Source organism: Monomorium pharaonis, chromosome 5 (genome assembly GCF_013373865.1).
Source record: "Monomorium pharaonis isolate MP-MQ-018 chromosome 5, ASM1337386v2, whole genome shotgun sequence".
Lineage (NCBI taxonomy): Eukaryota > Metazoa > Arthropoda > Insecta > Hymenoptera > Formicidae > Monomorium > Monomorium pharaonis.
Window position 1 is genome coordinate 25,603,243 of NC_050471.1, and position 20,596 is coordinate 25,623,838.

The 20,596-nt window shown below is 30.9% G+C and overlaps 1 protein-coding gene across 4 annotated transcripts; it reads left to right on the forward strand.

Moving 5' to 3' along the window:
• Nucleotides 1-6,090: 6,090 nt before the first annotated feature.
• On the forward strand, nucleotides 6,091-19,716 carry LOC105835605. Of its 4 annotated transcripts, XM_028193210.2 has the most exons (5): nucleotides 6,107-6,426; nucleotides 9,368-9,800; nucleotides 9,896-10,096; nucleotides 10,257-10,789; nucleotides 10,905-11,517. In XM_028193210.2, exons 2-5 carry the CDS (start codon nucleotides 9,794-9,796, stop codon nucleotides 10,989-10,991), a joined length of 828 nt encoding a protein of 275 aa, XP_028049011.2. In that variant the 5' UTR covers nucleotides 6,107-6,426; nucleotides 9,368-9,793; the 3' UTR covers nucleotides 10,992-11,517. The 4 variants fall into 4 exon arrangements, with proteins under 4 accessions (XP_012540749.1, XP_036143001.1, XP_028049011.2 ...); XM_012685295.3 differs by lacking the exons at nucleotides 9,368-9,800; nucleotides 9,896-10,096; nucleotides 10,257-10,789; nucleotides 10,905-11,517 and adding exons at nucleotides 11,960-12,665; nucleotides 12,801-13,333; nucleotides 13,451-14,094 and having other exon boundaries at nucleotides 6,091-6,426; XM_036287108.1 differs by lacking the exons at nucleotides 9,368-9,800; nucleotides 9,896-10,096; nucleotides 10,257-10,789; nucleotides 10,905-11,517 and adding exons at nucleotides 17,605-18,322; nucleotides 18,461-19,002; nucleotides 19,119-19,716 and having other exon boundaries at nucleotides 6,100-6,426.
• Nucleotides 19,717-20,596: the final 880 nt, after the last annotated feature.

Genomic DNA, 20,596 nt, shown 5'->3' on the forward strand with positions numbered 1-20,596 from the left:
ATAAATTATTCACGCAAACGCGCGTGGAGATACATATATATTTGAATGAAATACAAATTTATTGCAATTTAAAAAGTATATTATCTTATTAATCTTTATAACGCGTTTTTGAATAATTAAATAAAATAATATTACAATGCATAATGACTCATTCTGGTCGAATAAAATGTAAAAGCATCTTTTTAATTTGAAATTCTGCAATACAGCCAGAAAAATATAAGCAAAAAAACTTGAATATATCAGTAATCTCTGCAAATATAACAATGGAACACGTTCGGTTAGTTAACTGAAGTGGCGGGCAATCTGCAGGGAAGGAAGGGAAGTCGCGAGATATTCTGTGTGAAGTTTTTGTTCCCTAGCGTTTCCCTCCGCTTCAACGGTTTCGTATCAATTACACCGAGTGCAACCCTTTTCTTTCTCCGTAACGCGCTACACTCGCATTTCCACGCGACTGTACACACATAAGCGTACAGAAAGAACGCTACATTGCTTTCGGACAGGTATCCTTTTCAAAGGAAGAAGCGTCCAGCTGGTAACAGAATTCGCAAGAATCTCCCAAGGAGGAATTTATTTCGCCAAAATAAAAATCACAACATGCTGCTAATATCCTAGGAATACTATTTCTAATTGTTTCACAGTGACAAAGTTATAAGTTTTCTAAAAATTTTTCTGCGCTTTTCCGCTTGCGTCAATTGGAACATAATATTTCAAAAATTTGAAAGTTTTGAAAGATCAAAAAATTCACTAAATTCCCAATCATTGCGTTTCCGAAAGTCCTGCATTTAAAAAGAAATTCTGCATTAAAAAGATTTTAGTCCTATTTAGTGTCGAGTTCTTCAAAAAAATTTTTAAAACGTGTCGAGATCACGAGGAGATGGATATTCGAGTTTCAAGTTACAAGCCTGAATGACGCGCGGTTACGTGCTCAAAGATATATGCACAAAGTTCGAGTCGACAAATAGCCGAGAAAATCTCGCGAGAGATCGGACAAATGGCAACGGGATGCTGAGCTGCATTTTTTTCACCTTTTTATTTCATTAATCCGCGACGGGGCGATCCCCGACGCGAGATGAGATTGCGATACTGTCTTCCGTAGACGGGAGATCGACCATTGTCCGGCTTATCGCACGAAGGTGTCCCACACGAGTGAAATCATCCACGAAACAAAGGGACACCAGGGTGTCAGAAGCGTTGTGGTTGCGCACAATGCCAAGGTATCCACCAGACGTGGCATAACTTCTTTCTTTATTGAGCAGTACTGTGGCGTAAATATAATACAAAAGACGGCGACCCCCTCTCTTCCTTTTCATAGTGTATCGCGACAGTCTTTTATCTTCGGTCGGCGAACATTGAGAATCGAGAGAGAGAGAGAGAGAGAGAGAGAGAGGCATCGACCGCGATCGATATCGAGCCGATCGATTTGTGCGTAGAAGATATCGTTTGCGCGACCGTTACCAATGCGCGATTCTAGTATCTTCTTCTTTTCATACTGCCAAGAGAGATATCGATCTCGACGTGTCAACGAAAATCCGGAAGGACTCGATGCTCCTTCCTCAAAGCTATTCGCCAGAAAATTTATTTCTCTCCGTTCCCCTTATCAGATCAGAGAGACGGGCAAGAAAGGAATTGGCCATCCGCACGCAAAAATTTCTTCGCTAGAAGTTATGTATACGGAGAAAAAAAATTGTTAATTTAACTAAATTTTTCAACTTGATTGATCTTCCTTAATTCAACTATTTATGTATTTCAGTCAAATATATAAATGGTTGAATTGAAGTTCAAGTATTTTATGTATTTAAGTTAAATGCATAAATATTTGAACTGAAGAAATTTAATCAAGTAGAAAAATTTAGTCAAATTAACACTTTTTTCTCAGTGTAAATATACAATTATAACTAAATATGCCTTTGAATATACAGAACTCTCTTGCAAACGTTTTAAATGCAATATTCAGATTTCGTTGTACTTTCAGTTGATGACAATTGTCATTTGAGTTTCAGCAACAATAAATTTCTGAAGATACTAAAAGACACAGTAGTGTCTTTTGTTTTATTATGAGTGTGGTAGAATAATACTTTTCCGAATGAAAATAAGACTTTCATCATTTATAGGTCCAAGTACAATGCAATGAATGTTGACTTTGACTGTCTGCGTGTTATACTCGCTTACTAGGACACGTCCGGCACTTCGATACTTCGTAAGTATTTTTACAAGCCCAGAGAATTCATATGTGTTTAATTTAAAAAAGCTTTCGAGGAAGTTTTTGCTTCTTATGGTTCAGAATACATGAAATCTGCGCGAGCGAAATTTCAACCTGTCGACGCGGATAGCGCTCACCGCTCCAACAAAGGAATTAAACTGGCGTGGCATCTCCTCATGGAAATGTCTTCGAAGGCTTATCTGTTAATCCATTCAAAACTATCCTAAGCGTATCGTCAAGCGGCCGACGATTTATGCTCAACTCGAGAGAAGCGCCCTGGTGAGCGGCTCGCAGCGATCCCGAAGAGAGAAGGTACCATCATCTCTCGCAACTCGCGAGAGAGAAAAGGAGAGAGAGAGGGCACCTTGCGAGTACCGATCTGTATATGAATGCGCCGACTTTTTTTGCGGCCATACGATACATGATACTTTAGCGGGGTCGGACCGGGGGTCCGCTAGCGCGCGAGAGATCGAGGCCAGTGGACCATGGATCCCACGAGCGAAAAGAGGCTGAGGGTTCTCCGCTTTTCAAGCTGATTGGAATGGAAAAGAAGAAGAAGACAGAGGGGCGGCCGACTCGTTACCGGCTCCGAAGAAGGGGTTGGATATCCGAACCCCCCTCGACCCGATCGAGCTGAGATAACGTCCGCGCGACTTGATACGTTTTACCGGCTCCTCGTGACACTTCTACGTCGGCAGTCCTTCGTCCCGCTCTTCGGGAGGATGAAAGACTAACTACCGTTTCGAAGAAGTATATCGTTTTGCACATTCTTCGATTCTTGACTTTGGAAAGACTCCGAATTATGCTCGACAGAACCTAATGAATGTGTCGGATTTTTGATCTTCATATTTTTGGAAAGTAATTTTTTACAAAATGTTATACAACTTCAATAAGCAACAGTGTGCATGGTATATTTAGTCTAATACAGAGATTTGTGACGATTGATAGATCGCGAAATATTTTTAGCGGTGGTAAAAATCAAAACCAAATTTCGAAATAAACTACAATTTCCTTGCGCGAACGATATTGTCATACATGTTACCAATAGAAATAAGAAGTAAGCGAACGCATCTTCATACATCATTATAAACTTATAAAGTAATATTTAATTAAAAAAGAGTAAAGTGATATAAATAAATCATCGGTTTACATTCCCATTGCTTATTTTTCTTGACTATTTACTAAAGCTGGACATCGTAAATGTTCACCGCTTTAAAAAGTAGGTCATAGTCTACATAAGTTCGTGAAACCCTGGTTTATGATACAGTATATCATAAAGAATTAATTCTTCCTTTCCCTTCTTCCTTTTAATATATTTCCGATCTTCATTTAATGTATCGTTTCCTCCCCGAGAGGCGGGACAAGGGAGATCATGGCTCAAGAGAGCATGGTGCCTCTTCGACGAAGAGCCAGATGGTCTTCTCTTCACTTGGGCTCCGTTCGCGCGTGTGATTATCGCCAAAGCGAAGGAACTCGGAGGACAAGGAGTAACTTTCCGGCGCACCCTTCCGCGTTATGTTTCCAAAACATCTAATATCTGCCGCCCGGTCGAACATTCTGAAAGAACGATCTGCCTTCCCACCCTTCGCCCTCTCTCCCTCTCCGCCGCGGCATAATCGGTGCATCCCCGTGGCAACACAGTTTCCTGTTGAGGATCAACGGCCGAAGAACCGTGCACATAGGGATCGAAGGACTACGCAGCGATTGGCAGGCGTGAAGAATTCGCACAATATGCAGGAAAAATACCACCGTTCGAATAATATCTGGTGAACGAGTCTGAATGAATCAGCCGATGAGCCATGATCTCATTCATGTTATACAATTTTCCGGAAAATTACGTACGCCAGTGAGAAAATACTTCCTATCTGCCTATCAAAGAAATTTATTTTGAGTATACATTGGCCTGAATTTTATCGATTAATGTCCAGAGTATAAGTCATTATTTTTAATAGATGACTTTTTATAAATAGTCTTGAAGTTCCTGGAATTTATCATATTATTGTTCTAAATGAATATTCTTACTATGAGATATCGATATTTATCTGTCACTGATTTTGAGATTGCCACTATCATCATTATTCTAAACTTTCTCTATAATAATAAATAAAGACAGAGAAAGAGAGAGAGAGAAAGAGAGAGAGAGAGAGAGAGAGAGAGAGAGAGAGAGAGAAGCGTTTAAAAAATTCTAGAGCAAGTATTTATGTAAAATTTATTTTACAGCTTATTGAAAGATTAAGTTGAAAAGAGAAGATACAATAATATTCTACTCGTTTGATAGATATAGGAGAGAATAAAGCATACTACGTGTTTTAATATTGTTGCTATCTTGATAAAGTTCTTTCCACAAATTGATAGGAAATCTCTAATAGCTGAATAACGAACTTTTTCTAACATACTGTTTCTCAATTGCACTTGAAAAGCGATGTATATTAATTCATTTGCAACATTGCCAAATTTTATATAAAGAATAAAATGCCAAATCTATCCTTTTTTTTTATTTTTTGAAACTGCTTCAATTATTTTCTATGTTTTTATATTGAAATCATTTATGTATTGCAACAGTGAAAGAACCAAAGTATAAGAAAACAAGGCATTAGCGTATTCAGAATATATTTATAAAAATAGTGGTTTTTCTATCTTTGTCGTTCATTAGATATGAATAAAGATAGGATAACAAAAAGGGCACTAACATCTTCATAAGCGCGTTCTAATTACAGGTCATTGCCTCTTGTTGCTTTCTTCTTCACTCTTCTGTCCTTTCTTAATAAAGAAGAGAGACAGGAGTATAATAATAATCGCATGTCGCATACTCGCGTAAATACACGACACGATCCGTCTCGCTGCGCGTTTACTTGGCGTGAAATACTACTGTGTCTAGCCATAACATGTTATTATAGAAATAACAAAATAATACTATAAGCTTTATAAATAACGCTCTGGGCACAAATATCAAAGCGTAATCCATGTAATTTATAACTAACACGTGACGATGTTGCTTAAGCAATTTGTATTTTTACGAGCAGTTTAAAAACTATAAAATAAGAGGAATTGAGATGACTGTCGCTAAAATCAAAAAGTGCAAACTGCCCATAGGTCTAGTTTAAAATAATCTTGCATCAGTCGCTCTTTGCGGTGAGATTTTATTCTAATGTTAAGAAGATTAAAAAATGTTAATATTTGATTATCTTCTGAACAAAAATTCGGACATTAATTGTGTTTATTGATTTAAGATTTGTCTAAAGACTCCAGCACATACGATGTATTGTGTTATGTAAGATTTATTTATTACTATTGCCACATTGGAATATAAAATCACTTGTGCCTGGGGAAATATTACAGCTATTTCTGAATTTATTTTACTACACTGGCTTCAAATTTCTTCAACGCGGAAGAGAAATCTAGATTCAAGATGAACATTTATAAAATTATTTAATTTATTCATATCTAATTTAATTACATCTGTTATTTGTAATAATTTGTTAATTTCTTTAATATTGACGTTTTGATATTTGTGCATAGGATCGTATTAACATTTAGAAATAGTTTTATTTCTAAATTTATAATATTATAGAAACTACTAAAACCATCAGACAAATCATCAACACATGATATTTTGTAGTTTATGATTTCCAAGCTTTATATTTAGCTACATAGTAGTGCCAACATTGGTGACCTTCTTGTAAAAATATATTAAATTGAATATATTTAATAGAGAAACAAATAAGACATGTGACAGATGAGAGATGAGAGATGAGGAAAGAGAAGAGAGAGAAAGAGAGAGAGAGAGAGAGAGAAAGAGAGAGAGAGAGAGAGAGAGAGAGAGAGAGAGAGGGAAAGAGAGAAGGAGAGAGAGAGAAGAGAAGAGAAGATTTAGACATGGAGGGGGAGAAAAACGGAGCAAACAGCTCCCAAATCGGAATCTGAGCTTAGTCGAGCCGGATTACAACAAAGACCCTACTACTCACATAGCAACTTGACGTTACTTTAATGTCAAAGTGACATTAGTTGACAAATTTGACAACACTTTAATATTAAATTAACTTGCTACTTGAGTATCAATGTATAATTTGCTCAATTAATATATAATTAGTTTCCATTAAACTCGCTGAAGCACACAAAGTATTTGAGATATGAAGAACAGAACAAATGTTTTATCGTGATCAAGAGAATCCCCGCCGTATATGATTTATTTCAAGACGAGCCTCAGGCATCAATATTCGTTCCAGGTATGCGAATTAGGTTCTCAACTTCTTTCTCCTTGCTTTTGAAAGTTAAACTTAATAATTAAAAAAAAGGCTTAAAAAATTTATCATTTTTGTGAAGTTTTTGATATTAAAACTTTTGTTTTGATGCCTGGATTTGAAAGAAGAATACATATGAAAAGCGTATAAAAGGCGACAAATACAAATTGCAAACAATAATATAAAAATATAATAATATAATTTAAGAACAAAGTTTAACAATTAAATTGTAAATAATAATATATAAGATTCAGCCCAAAGAAATTTTTAAATATAAATGTGATAAAATTCAATATCAGTTATTACAATTTTTGAAATATTTTGCGGTAAATTTTAGAGTCTAATAATGTTTTTTATAAATAACTTTTGTTCATAATTTCTAATAACTTGTTACGATTTATCAAACTCGAAACGCAATTCTTAACTGAAGCCAGAATACATAAAACATGTTACTAACTAAATTAGTGAATAACCTAATAATACTGACATTTATACGCAATTTAAAGTACCGTAAAAATATGATCAAAATTTATTGTGAAAAGCCTTAACACCTTATTTAAGATGCAATAGAACTATAAAATATTTATCAGAGCAACCAATCTACATTAAGGGACAGTTTTTCTTTTAGACGACGGCTAAATAATGTATTAATTATAATTAGATATTTCTTTTTAAGCCATGTGCTGTTCAACACATACGTTCACAAGATTTTGTACAGATAAATGATTTATTGGACTATGAGATAGAAAATCTATTATAAATGGTATTATACATTTCCGCACGTAATAAAAACTAATATTAAATTGTTAATAATTACTATAATTGTTAATAGGAATAATTTTATGGTAAAAATAATATATATGTAAATATATATATATAAATATAATACATATATAATTATGTAAAGCCTATAAATAAAAAAAATTTTTACTTTTTTAACTAAAACTTGCTGGAGACAGAGAGAAGTCGAATCGTAAATGAAACTAAAAAATAACTGTTATGACGAAAAAGAAACTAATTATTACTTTCCATTTACATCAAAACTCAGATAATTCTCACTTGTGACGTCATAACTCAATTAAATGCCCGTTTCTTTTGCATTCTGGACCAAGTGAGATTCAACTAAGTTTTTTCCTATAATCTGAGCAATTTCAAAACCATGTGTTTTACTGAGTGCATACTTACTTTAGAAGTAAGATTATATATTAAAATAATTTTGTCATTAAAATAAGCGTGATCACTTGCATGTTTCTTTAAATCACCGAGTAATGACGTCACTATCTGAGTATAAAATACTCACATTACTGAGTGACTCAGTCTCACTTTCAGATAAATAGAAACCAGCATACTGTTTCTGTAGTTCACTGTAACTCGGTTAATTGTCCATATCCGCTTTGATGTATCTTTAGCTTCGGAGGGGAAAAGAATTTTAATTACTATTTCTAAATTTATATTAATTTTACTACTAATTTACATTAAAGAAGATTCTTAACCGGAAAATTAAAATATTTTTAAAATTATTTTTAATATATCTATTACATAAAATTGTTAACTAATTTCTTTAACATTTTTATATATAATATGTATAATATAATATATATTATACATATATATTTATATGTTTATGTATTTATAATTTTTACACTTTGACAATTGCAGATGCATGTATTGGCGTTTATTTCTAAATTAGTAATATAACTTTTATATACTATCTAATAAAAAACACTTTCTAGTTTACATTTATTTTATTTTTATATTTTGTGTTTAATCATATCTAAGAACAAAGTGATTTATTAGATAAGAACAAAGTCTTGGTCTTTTTCTATATTTGTTTTATAAAATATTTTTTCTGCACTAGAAAAGGTAATTTAAAAAATTTTAATAATAACGATACTTTTTACAGCTCTTTTTTTTATTATAATTTTTTAGCTTCTTATTAAATTTATTTCTTATTTCTATTTATTTAATTAAATTAAATTTATATATTCATGTATAACACAATGCATAATGTATAATATATACTGTTGGTCAATGGAAATTAGGAAAAATAGTGGCTTCTTTAGGAAAAAAAATTTTAAAAACATTAATTTTTATATACATAGTAGTAAACATACGGTACAAAATAATATAATATTTAAATTATTACATTACTAATAACATATTTTTTAAAATAATAATATAATAATGCAATACCCATTCACATAAAAATAAACATAAATTTATTGATCTTATATTAATGGGTCTGTATCACTGACTATTGTTTTTCCATATTTACATTTTTACATACCAAGCTTAAATAACTTTTATTAAATGCATTTAATTTATTAAAACCGCTTGTATAAACAGGGTCCCGGATAGAATCGTAACCGAAACCAATCGGATCTCGTTCCATTTTCTCTTTTTTATAGTGCAATGATTTTATGGGGACAATTTTTGTTTGCTCCACACACTCAATTATTTAAATTATTATTAAAGATTATACAGTACTATTAATTACTATTATTATTTATTAAGTAATATTAGAACTAAAAACGAGAATCGAAGATAATTGTAAAAAAACGGTTTTTGGTTTTACTTGTCAAAAAATTGAAACCGTACAGTTTTCTAATATTTTATTATGTTATAACTAAAAACAAACCATAATTTTATTTTGGTTCGGGTTCCTATGTATAAACAACAGTTGCATGCAGTCTAATATTGCACAAGCAACACATTGTTCTTTATTCTACGTAAAACCAAAGAAAATTTACAAACCCATGAACTAGTCACAACGTTTTGCTTTCTCATTTCATTTTTTTACATAATTATAAGAAAGTTTTTGTAAAAAATATTTTATAAGAAAGCTTTTCATTATGTTTTTCCAAAATGTTTATACCGCGAAAAACTTCACTATAAATAACAGTTATAATCACTTGTGAAACTTTAGAACATCGGTTCATGACGTCGTAACAAGATATAAAAATGGAGAGAAAAATCCATAGGCAATTGGAAGAAAACGTGCCTTCGATAGAATACACCTTACGTCCAATAACATATACCGCCTGGCTCCTAGGTGTCGGCGTTGCACATCCGCGCAAATGCCCGAAGAGAGCTACGATAATTCTACGTATAATTCATTTGGCCCTGTCTTCTATTAGCCTAATATACAACTTGATAAGATTCTTCGATTACAACTACGATTTCGAACATGAAAACGACGTATACACATGTTTACGCTTCATGAGCGTCGTGATAACTCACGTATCCACGTTTTACTACATTTATCAAATGATCGAGCAATACAACAAGTGGCCGGAGCTAATGGATAAAATAAAAAAGTTTGATCAAAAGATTAAGATGGAAATACCTATAAATGACAGGTCAATAAAAAACGTGGAAGTGCTAGCGATTCTAGCAACGTTTGCTTGTTGTCCTCTGGGTCTGATTGTGGACATCTTATATTTTTACTTTACAGATCCAAGTGAAATCAAAATTACCCTGACAGTTTATTACGTCACAGCCCAATCCCTGATCAACAGCTTCGTCTTTGACGTTGTTGTCTATGTGCTATATTGTAGATTACAAGCGATAAATAAATTACTCGGCCAAGTAAATGAACTATCCGATACGCCAATGATAGCGCTTAAAATTAGACGCATCCGAGGAATGCATAGTGGTAAGTGAATATAATCTTTTTTATTATCATAATTCGAATATAGATGTATGACTCAAGATACAGTTTATTATTATATTATATAATACTATTTATTAAGAGATTGTAATAATAGTAATAATAGTGATCAAAACGTAATCAAATCGTAAATTCTGTTATGCAGGTATTTGTGATCTTGTCAATATGGTAAATGATATTCATGATTTTCATTTACTCCTTTGTTCGGTTACCTGTCTTATTATGGTCGTAAGTGACCTATTCCGAATGTACACAGAAATTATAGCCAATGATTATAAATTTATTCTGATAAGTATTATCATTTCGACTGTGTATTTCGCGCAATTTGGTCTGATATGCTGGATTTGCACACTTGCTCGTCGAGAAACCGACAATACTATGACAATTATACATACAATTGCACTGAATTTTAAACATGTAAATTTTGAACTAAAAGAAAAGAGGAATCAATCGAATCTGGAAGTGCAAACATCAGTGGAAGATCCAAACAGCGGACAAAATTCTGTTTCGAGCAGCAGTCACTATCTGAACGACGCCGCCATAGAAAATCTAAGCAAAAACTTGAATCGTGATTGTATTAGAAACGAAATAAATGATTTCCTGATTCAACTGCAACATCGTCAAGTAATATTTACGGCCTACGATTTTTTCGAAATAAACAATGGATTATTTTGTACTGTGAGTATTATTTATCTATTTTACTGCAACTTACATAAAATTAGCTACTTTTGAGTTACAATATAAATAATAGCTATTACGCGAAACAACTAATTAAATTATATTTATTTTTCAGTTCATTGGCGTGATTCTTGGTTATTTGACACTCTGTATTGAATTTTATGAATCCTCTCACCATATACAGTCTTGTAAGACGTTTTAATCCCATCCTCCAGCGAAGGTTATTACATTGTATTGTGATCAGAATTGTAAATGTAATGTCATCTTTTATTCTTATATGAAATATCCAGAAGAATTCACAACGTGCACTTATCGGAATGTTTCGGCGTCAAAAAAACTTTACTATTTTAATAATTACTATAATTACTACAATTATTAATAGAAATGTAATTTTATTGTAAGAAATAATACATATATATATACGTGTATATAAATAAAATTATATGGTCCATAGAAATAAAAAAATGTTTATTTTTTTAACTGAAACTTGGAGAGAGAGATATGTCGAATTGCAAACAAAACTAGAATGCAGTAGTTATGATGAAAAGGAAACAATTATAAATGTTCTAGTTACTGTGAATTAAATAATATATTTATTACAACATAATGCTTAACGTATAATATACATATACTGTTGTTAAATCGAAATCAGAAAAAATGGTGGTGTCTATAAGAAAAAAGATTAAAACATTCTTATTAATTTTTATGTATAAAGTAGTAGGCATACGGTACAAAATAATATAATATTTAAATTGTTACATATTAATAACTTATTTTTCTAAATAATGTAATAATGCAATACCTACACATTTAAAAATAAACATAAATTTATTAATCTTTTTAATGGGTTCGTGTCATTGAATATTGTTTTTTCATATTTATGTTTTTATATACCAGCTAAATTAACATTAATTAAATGCATTTAACTTATTAGAATTACTGTATAAACGGCAACTGTATGCAGTTTAATGTTGCACAAGTAACACTTCATTCTCCATTCTACGTAAAGCCAGAGAGAATTTACAACTCGCAAACTAATCACAACGTTTACCTTCTCTATCTCATTTTTTATATTTTTAAGAAAGCTTTTTATTACGTTTTTCAAAAATGTTTGTACTACGATAACTTTTAATATACTTAACAGTTATATTTGCTTGTGAAACTGTTTAGCACATCGATTAAGAGAATATGAAAATGGAAGGAAAAGTCCAAGTGCAATTGGAAGAAAACGTGCCTTCGATAGAATACACCTTACGTCCAATAACATATACCTCCTGGCTCCTAGGTGTCGGCGTTGCACATCCGCGCAATTGCCCCAAGAGTCTTACAATAATCCTACGTATAATTCATTTGGCCCTGTGTTCTATTAGCCTAAAATACAACTGGACAAAATTTAAACACGATTTTCATAATACCGACATATACACATGTTTGCATTTTACGATGTTGGTGATAAGTCACGTATCCACGTTTTACTACATTTATCAAGTGACCAGGCAACATGACAAGTGGCCGGAATTAATGGATAAAATAAAGGAGTTCGATCAAATAATTAGAAGGGAAATATTTATAAACGATAGGACAGTAAAAAACGTAGAAGTGCTAGCAATTCTAGCGACATTCACTTGTTGTCCACTGGGCCTGATTGTGGACGGCTTGTATTACTACTTTATAGATCCAAATAAAATCGGAATTGAGTTGACACTTTATTATAGATCAGCCCAATCCCTGATCAACAGCTTCGTCTTTGACATTGTTGTCTATGTGCTATATCGTAGATTACAGGCGATAAATAAATTAAGTGGCCAATTAAATGAGATATCCGATACACCAGTGGTAGTGCTTAAGATTAGACGCATCCGAGAAATGTATAATGGTAAGCGATTATAATCTTTTTTATTATTATAATTCATATATGTATGTGTGGCTCAAGATATAGTTTAATACTATTTAGTAAGAAATTGTAATTATAATGATATCAAGACGTAGTCAAATAAATTTTGTTCTACAGGTATTTGTGATCTTGTCAATATGGTAAATGATATTCATGACTTTCATCTTCTCTACTGTTCGCTTACCTGTCTTATTATGGTCGTAACTGAACTATTCACAATATACACAATAATTATAGACGGAGATGAAACATTTCTGTTGATAACTATTATCTTTTCGATTCTGTACTTCACGCAATTTGGTGTGATGTGCTGGATTTGCACACTTGCGCGTCGAGAAACCGACAATACCAGGACAATTATAAACACAATTGCATTGAATTTTAAACATGTAAATCTTGAACTAAAAGAGAGAAGGAGTCAATCAAATCTAAAAATGCAAACGTCTGTGGAAGGTGCGAACAGTGGGCAAAATTCTGTTTGGAGCAGCAGCCACTATCTGAATGACGTTGCCATAGGAAATCTGAGCAAAAACTTGAACCGTGACTGTATTAGAAATGAAATAAATGATTTTTTGATTCAACTCCAACATCGTCAAGTAATATTTACGGCGTATGATTTCGTCGAAATAAATAGTGGATTATTTTGTGCTGTGAGTACATTATTTATCTATTTTACTGCAACTTACATAAAATTAGCTATTTTTAACTTACAATATAAATAATAGCTATTATACAAAACAATCAATTAAATTAAATTTATTTTTCAGTTTATTGGCGTGATAATCGGTTATTTGACACTCTGTATTGAATTTTATGAACCCACTATATATACACTCAGAAAAAAATGTAGCATCAGATAATACAATTGTGAAGTGCTCGTCTACAAATAATAATACAAATAGGGATAAAGATAAATTGTAATAAATAAGTCTAAAAAATTGTTCTAAGAAACTTGTCTTAAATCAGTTGACAAACTGCTTAAAGCTGTAAAATATTGCAGTATTAACAAAGCCTAAAAGATGTTGTAATTTTAAATATTATAATTTTGTTGCAATTTATTGCATTTATTGTGAAAATATAGTAGCGTTTGACTTAAAAATCTACCTGTAAATGCTTATAGGCATATATGTAAACTAATAATAACCTGTAGCAATCTTTAATTCAACTTGCACGCCTATAAATGTTTTTGTAGAAAACAAATCAACAATTATTGTAAAGCAGTTTATCTTTTATAGTAAAGTGTTTAAGAGGTTTAAGTTTAAAGTAAAGTAAACAAATTGTATTTACAGTGACTATAAACTATATAATAAAACAAGTAATACGTTACTACAAATTAATGTTAGCTGTTTTAAATATTTAAAATATTATTTTATGAAATACTACAATAACGCAATAAATTTTAACTGAATTTTATAACATAATTTCATAACTAATGTATAACAAGTTATTTTTAATGTATTATAATTATTCAAAACGCTATAGATAAGTGTTTTATATCTTATTAATAAAATTTATTTGCGTGTTTGTTTCATAAAGTCACAGTTTTTGTGTTTACATGTAACAAAATAAATTTACTACAAAATTATGGCTAATCTGTGTATTTTCTATTTTCTATTACATTACAATCTAAAGTAATTTATCTGACAAAATAAAATCTACAATGTATTAATTTCTTCCGAGAGATTTTTCTCAGTGTATACTAGACTCCAAGAATAAAGATTAGATCAAATCTCCAAACTTTTGGAAACTATGTATTGTTACATATTTTGACGCGCTGATTGCGCATATGATAGTGAAAATTGGCACAAATTTGATTTTCATGGCGAAAACCATAAAAAAAACTTAAAAATCATGGTTTTTTCCATTTAACTCCGTAAATAATGGGAACTTGAACAACCGACTCTCAGCCGATTCCCATCCTCCAATACACAGTGTTGCAGACTAATATGATCGGAATTGTAAATGTAATGTCATCTTTTATTCTTGTATGGAATATCCAGAAGAGTTCACGACGTGTGCTTGTCGGAATGTTTCGATTTTAACAATTTTTCGTACTTAACACGCGCGCGCGTGTGTGTGTCTGTGTTTACACACATCTGGTCACAGGTCCATTAGCATGGTTTATGATGCAATAGATTTTTTCACGATCAATAGCTTTTATTTTTGACAAAGGTATATTTAAGTTCGCGTATTGTATAAATAAACATAGGGAGTAATGTATACAATCATCTTCATAACCTAAACTTAATCTATTAAAATCTTAAATTACAATCTCTTAGTCACTGTATTTCACTTCTTTCCTCCGCATGTTATCATTTAAAATTAAGTATCCTACCTTCTTACCTATCTCAGCATTCTAAGAGACGTAAAAAATATAGTATTATAATATAAATCTCTTACAATAATGTATGTACATGTTGGTGCATAATACATCTGAAATTAAAGAATAAAAAGTTTTCCTAAAGTTAGATAGTTTACATGATAATATATGTATTTAAGAAAAAAATTGAAAAAAATTGAAAAAATTATAACATAAAAAAAGCGTTTTTATTGCAAAACGCTTTTTTTTAATTCTCTTCATTATATTCTAAAAGACATATGTAATGTAAATCCCGGTAAAGTACTTTAATTCTGTTGGCATGCATTAAAAAGTAAGAATAACAGTTAGAAAAATAGTTAAGATAGATTATTCTAAATAACAAACAAAATACAAAATTATTTTAAATAATGTAATAATGTAAAAATAAAGTTAACTAAACTAGTTACGAAATAGATTTTGCAAAGTGCTATTTATCCTAAACATTTTATTTTTATCTTAAATTCCATTTTAATAAAAAAAATACATGAATTAAAAACTTTAATAGTAAATTAACTTTTTGCTTTCACAAGCAATTTAAAAACTATAAAATAAGAAAAATAGAGATGACCGTCGAAAATCGGAAAGTGCAAACTGATAGCCACAAATCTAATTCGAAATAATGTTGCATTGGTCATACTTGAAGATAAGGTTTTAATCTAATATTAAAGAATTAAAAATTTGTAATATTTGATAATTGTCTTCTCAATAAAAATTCGGACATTAAATTCGGACACTTGAATCTAGATTCAAGATTAAAACATTTATAAAATTATTTAATGTATTTACATCTAATTTAATTACATCTGTTATTTGTAGTAATTTGTTAATTAATTTCTTTAATATAAAGCTTTGATAACTGTGTATAGAATCTATATTGGTATTTAAAAATTGTTTTATTTCTAGACTTATAATATTACAGAAACTGCTATATTCAGCTATATCATCGACTAGACGAATCATTAACACAGGATATTTTCTAGTTTCAAAGCTTTATATTTAGCTTTAGGTTCAGAAGTGATACCCAACAATACAGTAGCCAATATTTGTGATCTTCTCGTAAATATATATTAATTGGAATATAGTGAATAGGAAAACAAATAAGACATTATTTTTCCGACCGACTACGTTTTAAACATGTCAATAAAATAAAAGGCTTTGTATGATCCAATTATATAATATATAATAATCTCACCCATATTTCTTAAATTAATTTTCATCGTTTTTTGCGCCTCACGCCTAAACGCAAAGTACGATTTCCTCCAAATTTGGCTGGAAATATCTTTCCGTAACGTACAATCGACGGATCGATCATTCACGAGAGGACGTGCATTTTCCTAATTGTTATAAATATTTAAAAAATTAATTTTCATCGTTTTTTGCGCCTCACGCCTAAACGCAAAGTACGATTTCCTCCAAATTTGGCTGGAAATATCTTTCCGTAACGTACAATCGACGGATCGATTATTCGCGAGAGGACGTGCATTTTCATAATTGTTATAAATACTTTTTAAATTAATTTTTATCGTTTGGAGCCGTGAAACCGCTACGTCCTCGTCGTCGGCTCTGGGTGCGGCAAAAAGCGGTAATGTACTTTACAAAAAAAAAAATCGCTGCATTATTCTGGTAATCAACTATGTTTTGCAAAAATGCATTTTCATAAAAATTTCTCATATACGGTTAATTAAGTCGTTTTATACTTCAAAAAATATTTTCGTAGAAATTTTGAAGACAGCGTTCCTTGTATTTATCTGACTAACGTAATTAACAATTTAAAAAACCACTAAACAATTAATAACGATCGCGAATGTAAATCTCATAACCAGAGAATTTTTAACGTTTGATTGAATGGTGTCCCCTAAACACGCCTATATGACATTCGGCCCTGGCTGCTCGGCTTTTGGCTGCTAGCTTCAGCTACATCAATATATATTATGTGTTAATAAATATATTAACCGACTTACAACGAGAGCATTTATAATTGCTTCTTTTTCATCATAACTACTGTATTCCAGTTTCGTTTACAATTCGACTTATCTCTTTTTCCAAGTTTTAGTTAAAAAGATAAAAACTTTGTAAATTATAAATACTTATGGATAAAGTAAATTATAAATTATAATAATATATATATATATATATTATTATGTGTGTATGTATATATATATTTTTTCCTAAATAATGTAATAATGCAACACCTTTACATTTATGAATAAACAAAAATTCACTAATCTTCCTAATGGGTTCGTATCACTGAGTATTGTTTTTCCACATTTATATTTCTATATACCAATCTAAATTAATACTTATTAAATACATTTAACTTATTAGAACCGCATGTATAAACAGCAACTGTTTGCAGTCTAATGTTGCATAAGTAACACGTCTCACAGTCTACGTAATGCCAGAGAACATTTACAATTCACAAACTGGTTACAACCGTTTCGCTACCCTATTTCATTTCTTATATTTTTTTAAGAAACCTTTTCATTATGTTCTTCAAAAATATTTGTATTGCGATGAACTTTAACATAATTAACAGTTATATTTGCTTATAAATCTGTTTAGCATATCGATTGAGAAGATATGAAAATGGAGGAAAAAGTTCAAGTCCAATCGGAAGAAAACGTACCTTCGATAGAATACATCTTACGTCCAACAACATATACCTCCTGGCTCCTAGGTGTCGGCGTTGCACATCCGCGCAAATGCCCCAAGAGTGTTACGACAATCATACGTATTATTCATTTGGCCTTATGTTCTATTAGCCTAATATACTTCTTGATACAATTCTTCGATTCCAACTACAATTTCAAAATGGAAGCCGACGTATACACATGTTTACGCTTCATAAGCATCATGATAAGTCACGTATCCACGTTTTACTACATTTATCAAATGATTGGGCAATACGACAAGTGGCCGGAGCTAATGGATAAAATAAAGGAATTCGATCAGAAGATTAGGATGGAAATATCTATAAATGACAGGCCAATAAGAAACATGGAAGTGCTAGCAGTTCTAGCAACACTTATTTGTTGTCCTCTGGGCTTGATCGCAAACGTCTTAAATTATTACTTTACAGATTCAAGTAAAATCGGATTTGGCTTAATAGTTTATTACAGATCAGCCCAATCTCTCATCAACAGCTTCGTCTTTGACGTCGTTGTCTATGTGCTATATCGTAGATTACAGGCGATAAATAAATTAATCGGCCAATTAAATGATCTATCCAATACGCCAGTGGTAGCGCATAAGATTAGATGCATCCGAGAAATGTATAATGGTAAGCGATTATAATCTTTTTTATTATTATAATTCAAATATATATGTATGGCTCAAGGTATAGTTTAATACTATTTACTAAGAGATTGTAATAATAGTGATATCAAAACGTAATCAAATCGTAAATTTTGTTATGCAGATATTTGTGATCTTGTCAATATGATAAATGATATTCATGATTTTCATCTTCTCCTCTGTTCGCTTACCTGTCTTACTATGGTCGTAAGTGAACTGTTCCGAATCTACACGATAATTGTAGATTCGGAGAAAAAATATACATATCTGTTGCAAGTTACTATTAGCCTTTCAATTCTATATTTCGCGCAATTTGGTGTGATGTGCTGGATTTGCACACTTGCGCGCCGAGAAACCAACAATACCATAATAATTATAAACACAATTGGACTGAATTTTAAACATGTAAATCTTGAACTAAAAGAGAGAAGAAGTCAATCGAAATTAGAAGTGCAAACGTCAGTGGAAGATCCGAACAGCGGACAAAATTCTGTTTCGAGCAGCAGTCACTATCTGAACGACGTCGCCATAGAAAATCTAAGCAAAAACTTAAATCGTGATTGTATTAGAAATGAAATAAACGATTTTCTGTCTCAACTGCAAAATCGTCAAGTAGTATTTACAGCCTGTGATTTCTTAGAAATAAACAATATGTTATTTGGTGCTGTAAGTACACTATTTATCTATTTTACTGCAATTTACAAAAATTAGCTTCTTTTGAATTACAATATAAATAATAGTTATTACGCGAAACAGCTAATTGAATTATATTTATTTTTCAGTTCATTGGCGTGATTGTTGGTTATTTGACACTCTGTATTGAATTTTATGAACCCTCTCAACGTATACTGTCTTGTGATAAGTCTTGTGATAAGTCTTAATCTCATCCTCCAGCGAAGAATGTTACATTCTAATGTGATTAGAATTGTAAATGTAATGTCATTTTTTATTCTTATGTGGAATATCCAGAAGAATTCACACATGCACTTGTCGGAATGTTTCGGTGTCAGAAAAACTTTATTATTTTTCTTTTAATATTCTGTATTGTAAGATACTTTAACAACGTCTGTACTTGTTTGCAAAATAAAATCAAATAGGAAGGAAACGCAAAAATGGAGGAGTACCATGTGTCAACGGAAGACAATTCGCCATTCATCGAGCGTACTTTAGATCCAATGTCATTAACTTACTGGGGATCAACAGAGATTGCACATCCATAAAAATAATCTACAACATATGTAAATTATTTTTGTGGGTGTGCAATTTCGATTGACCCCCAGCAACTATATATTCAAGTTTGCATGTTATATAAACATAAGGAATGATATGTACAATTATTGTCTTAACCTAAACTTAATCTATTAAAATCTCTAAATATTATCTCTTAGTTTCTGTATTTTACTTTTCTTTCCTTCACATGTAACCATATGTATCTTGCCTTCTTATCTATCTCTGAATTGTAAAAAACGTATATAATATAATATTAAAATATAAATCTCTTCCACCAATGTACACAAAGAAAAATATCGAAGTATTGAGAACCAAATTTTTTATGATGTTTTCTTCAATATTTATTTCTTATAAAAAAACTTATTTGTGGAAACAAAATATATAATTCTATGAAATGCATTTCATTTTCTTATTAATTAGTTTATTTCTTAGGAATAAAATATTTGGAGTAAAATATATGCTATTTCCCTTTAAAAAATTTTTAAGTATTTTTCTCTAATAAATGGTTTATTTAAATAAGGCGAATTAAATGTTTTATTTCTAGCAAATAAATTATTTATTTTTTCGCACACTAAATGTTATCTCTTTAAATAAGGTGTATTTTACAGAAATATATTTTAGAAGTAATTTTACAGAATATTTCACAGAAATGCTTTTATGTATATTTTGTTTACAATAAATTTTTTTATAACAAATAACTATGGAAGAAAACGTCACAAGAAACATTTGGTTCTCAATACTTTGACATTTTTCTCTCAGTGTACATGTTGACGCATAGTACATCGCTACTACTCATCTGAAAGTAAAAAATAAAAATTTTTCTAAAGTTAGATAGTTTACGCGATAATATCTATTTAAGAAAAAATGTACAAAATTAAAAGATTTATAACATTTAAAAAAAAATTTTTATTGCAAAAAGTTTTTAATTTTCTTCATTTTATTTTAAAAACATATGTAATGTAAATCCTGGTAAAGTATTAATTAATTCTGTTGGCATGCATTTGAAAGTAAAATTTACAATTAAAAAAAT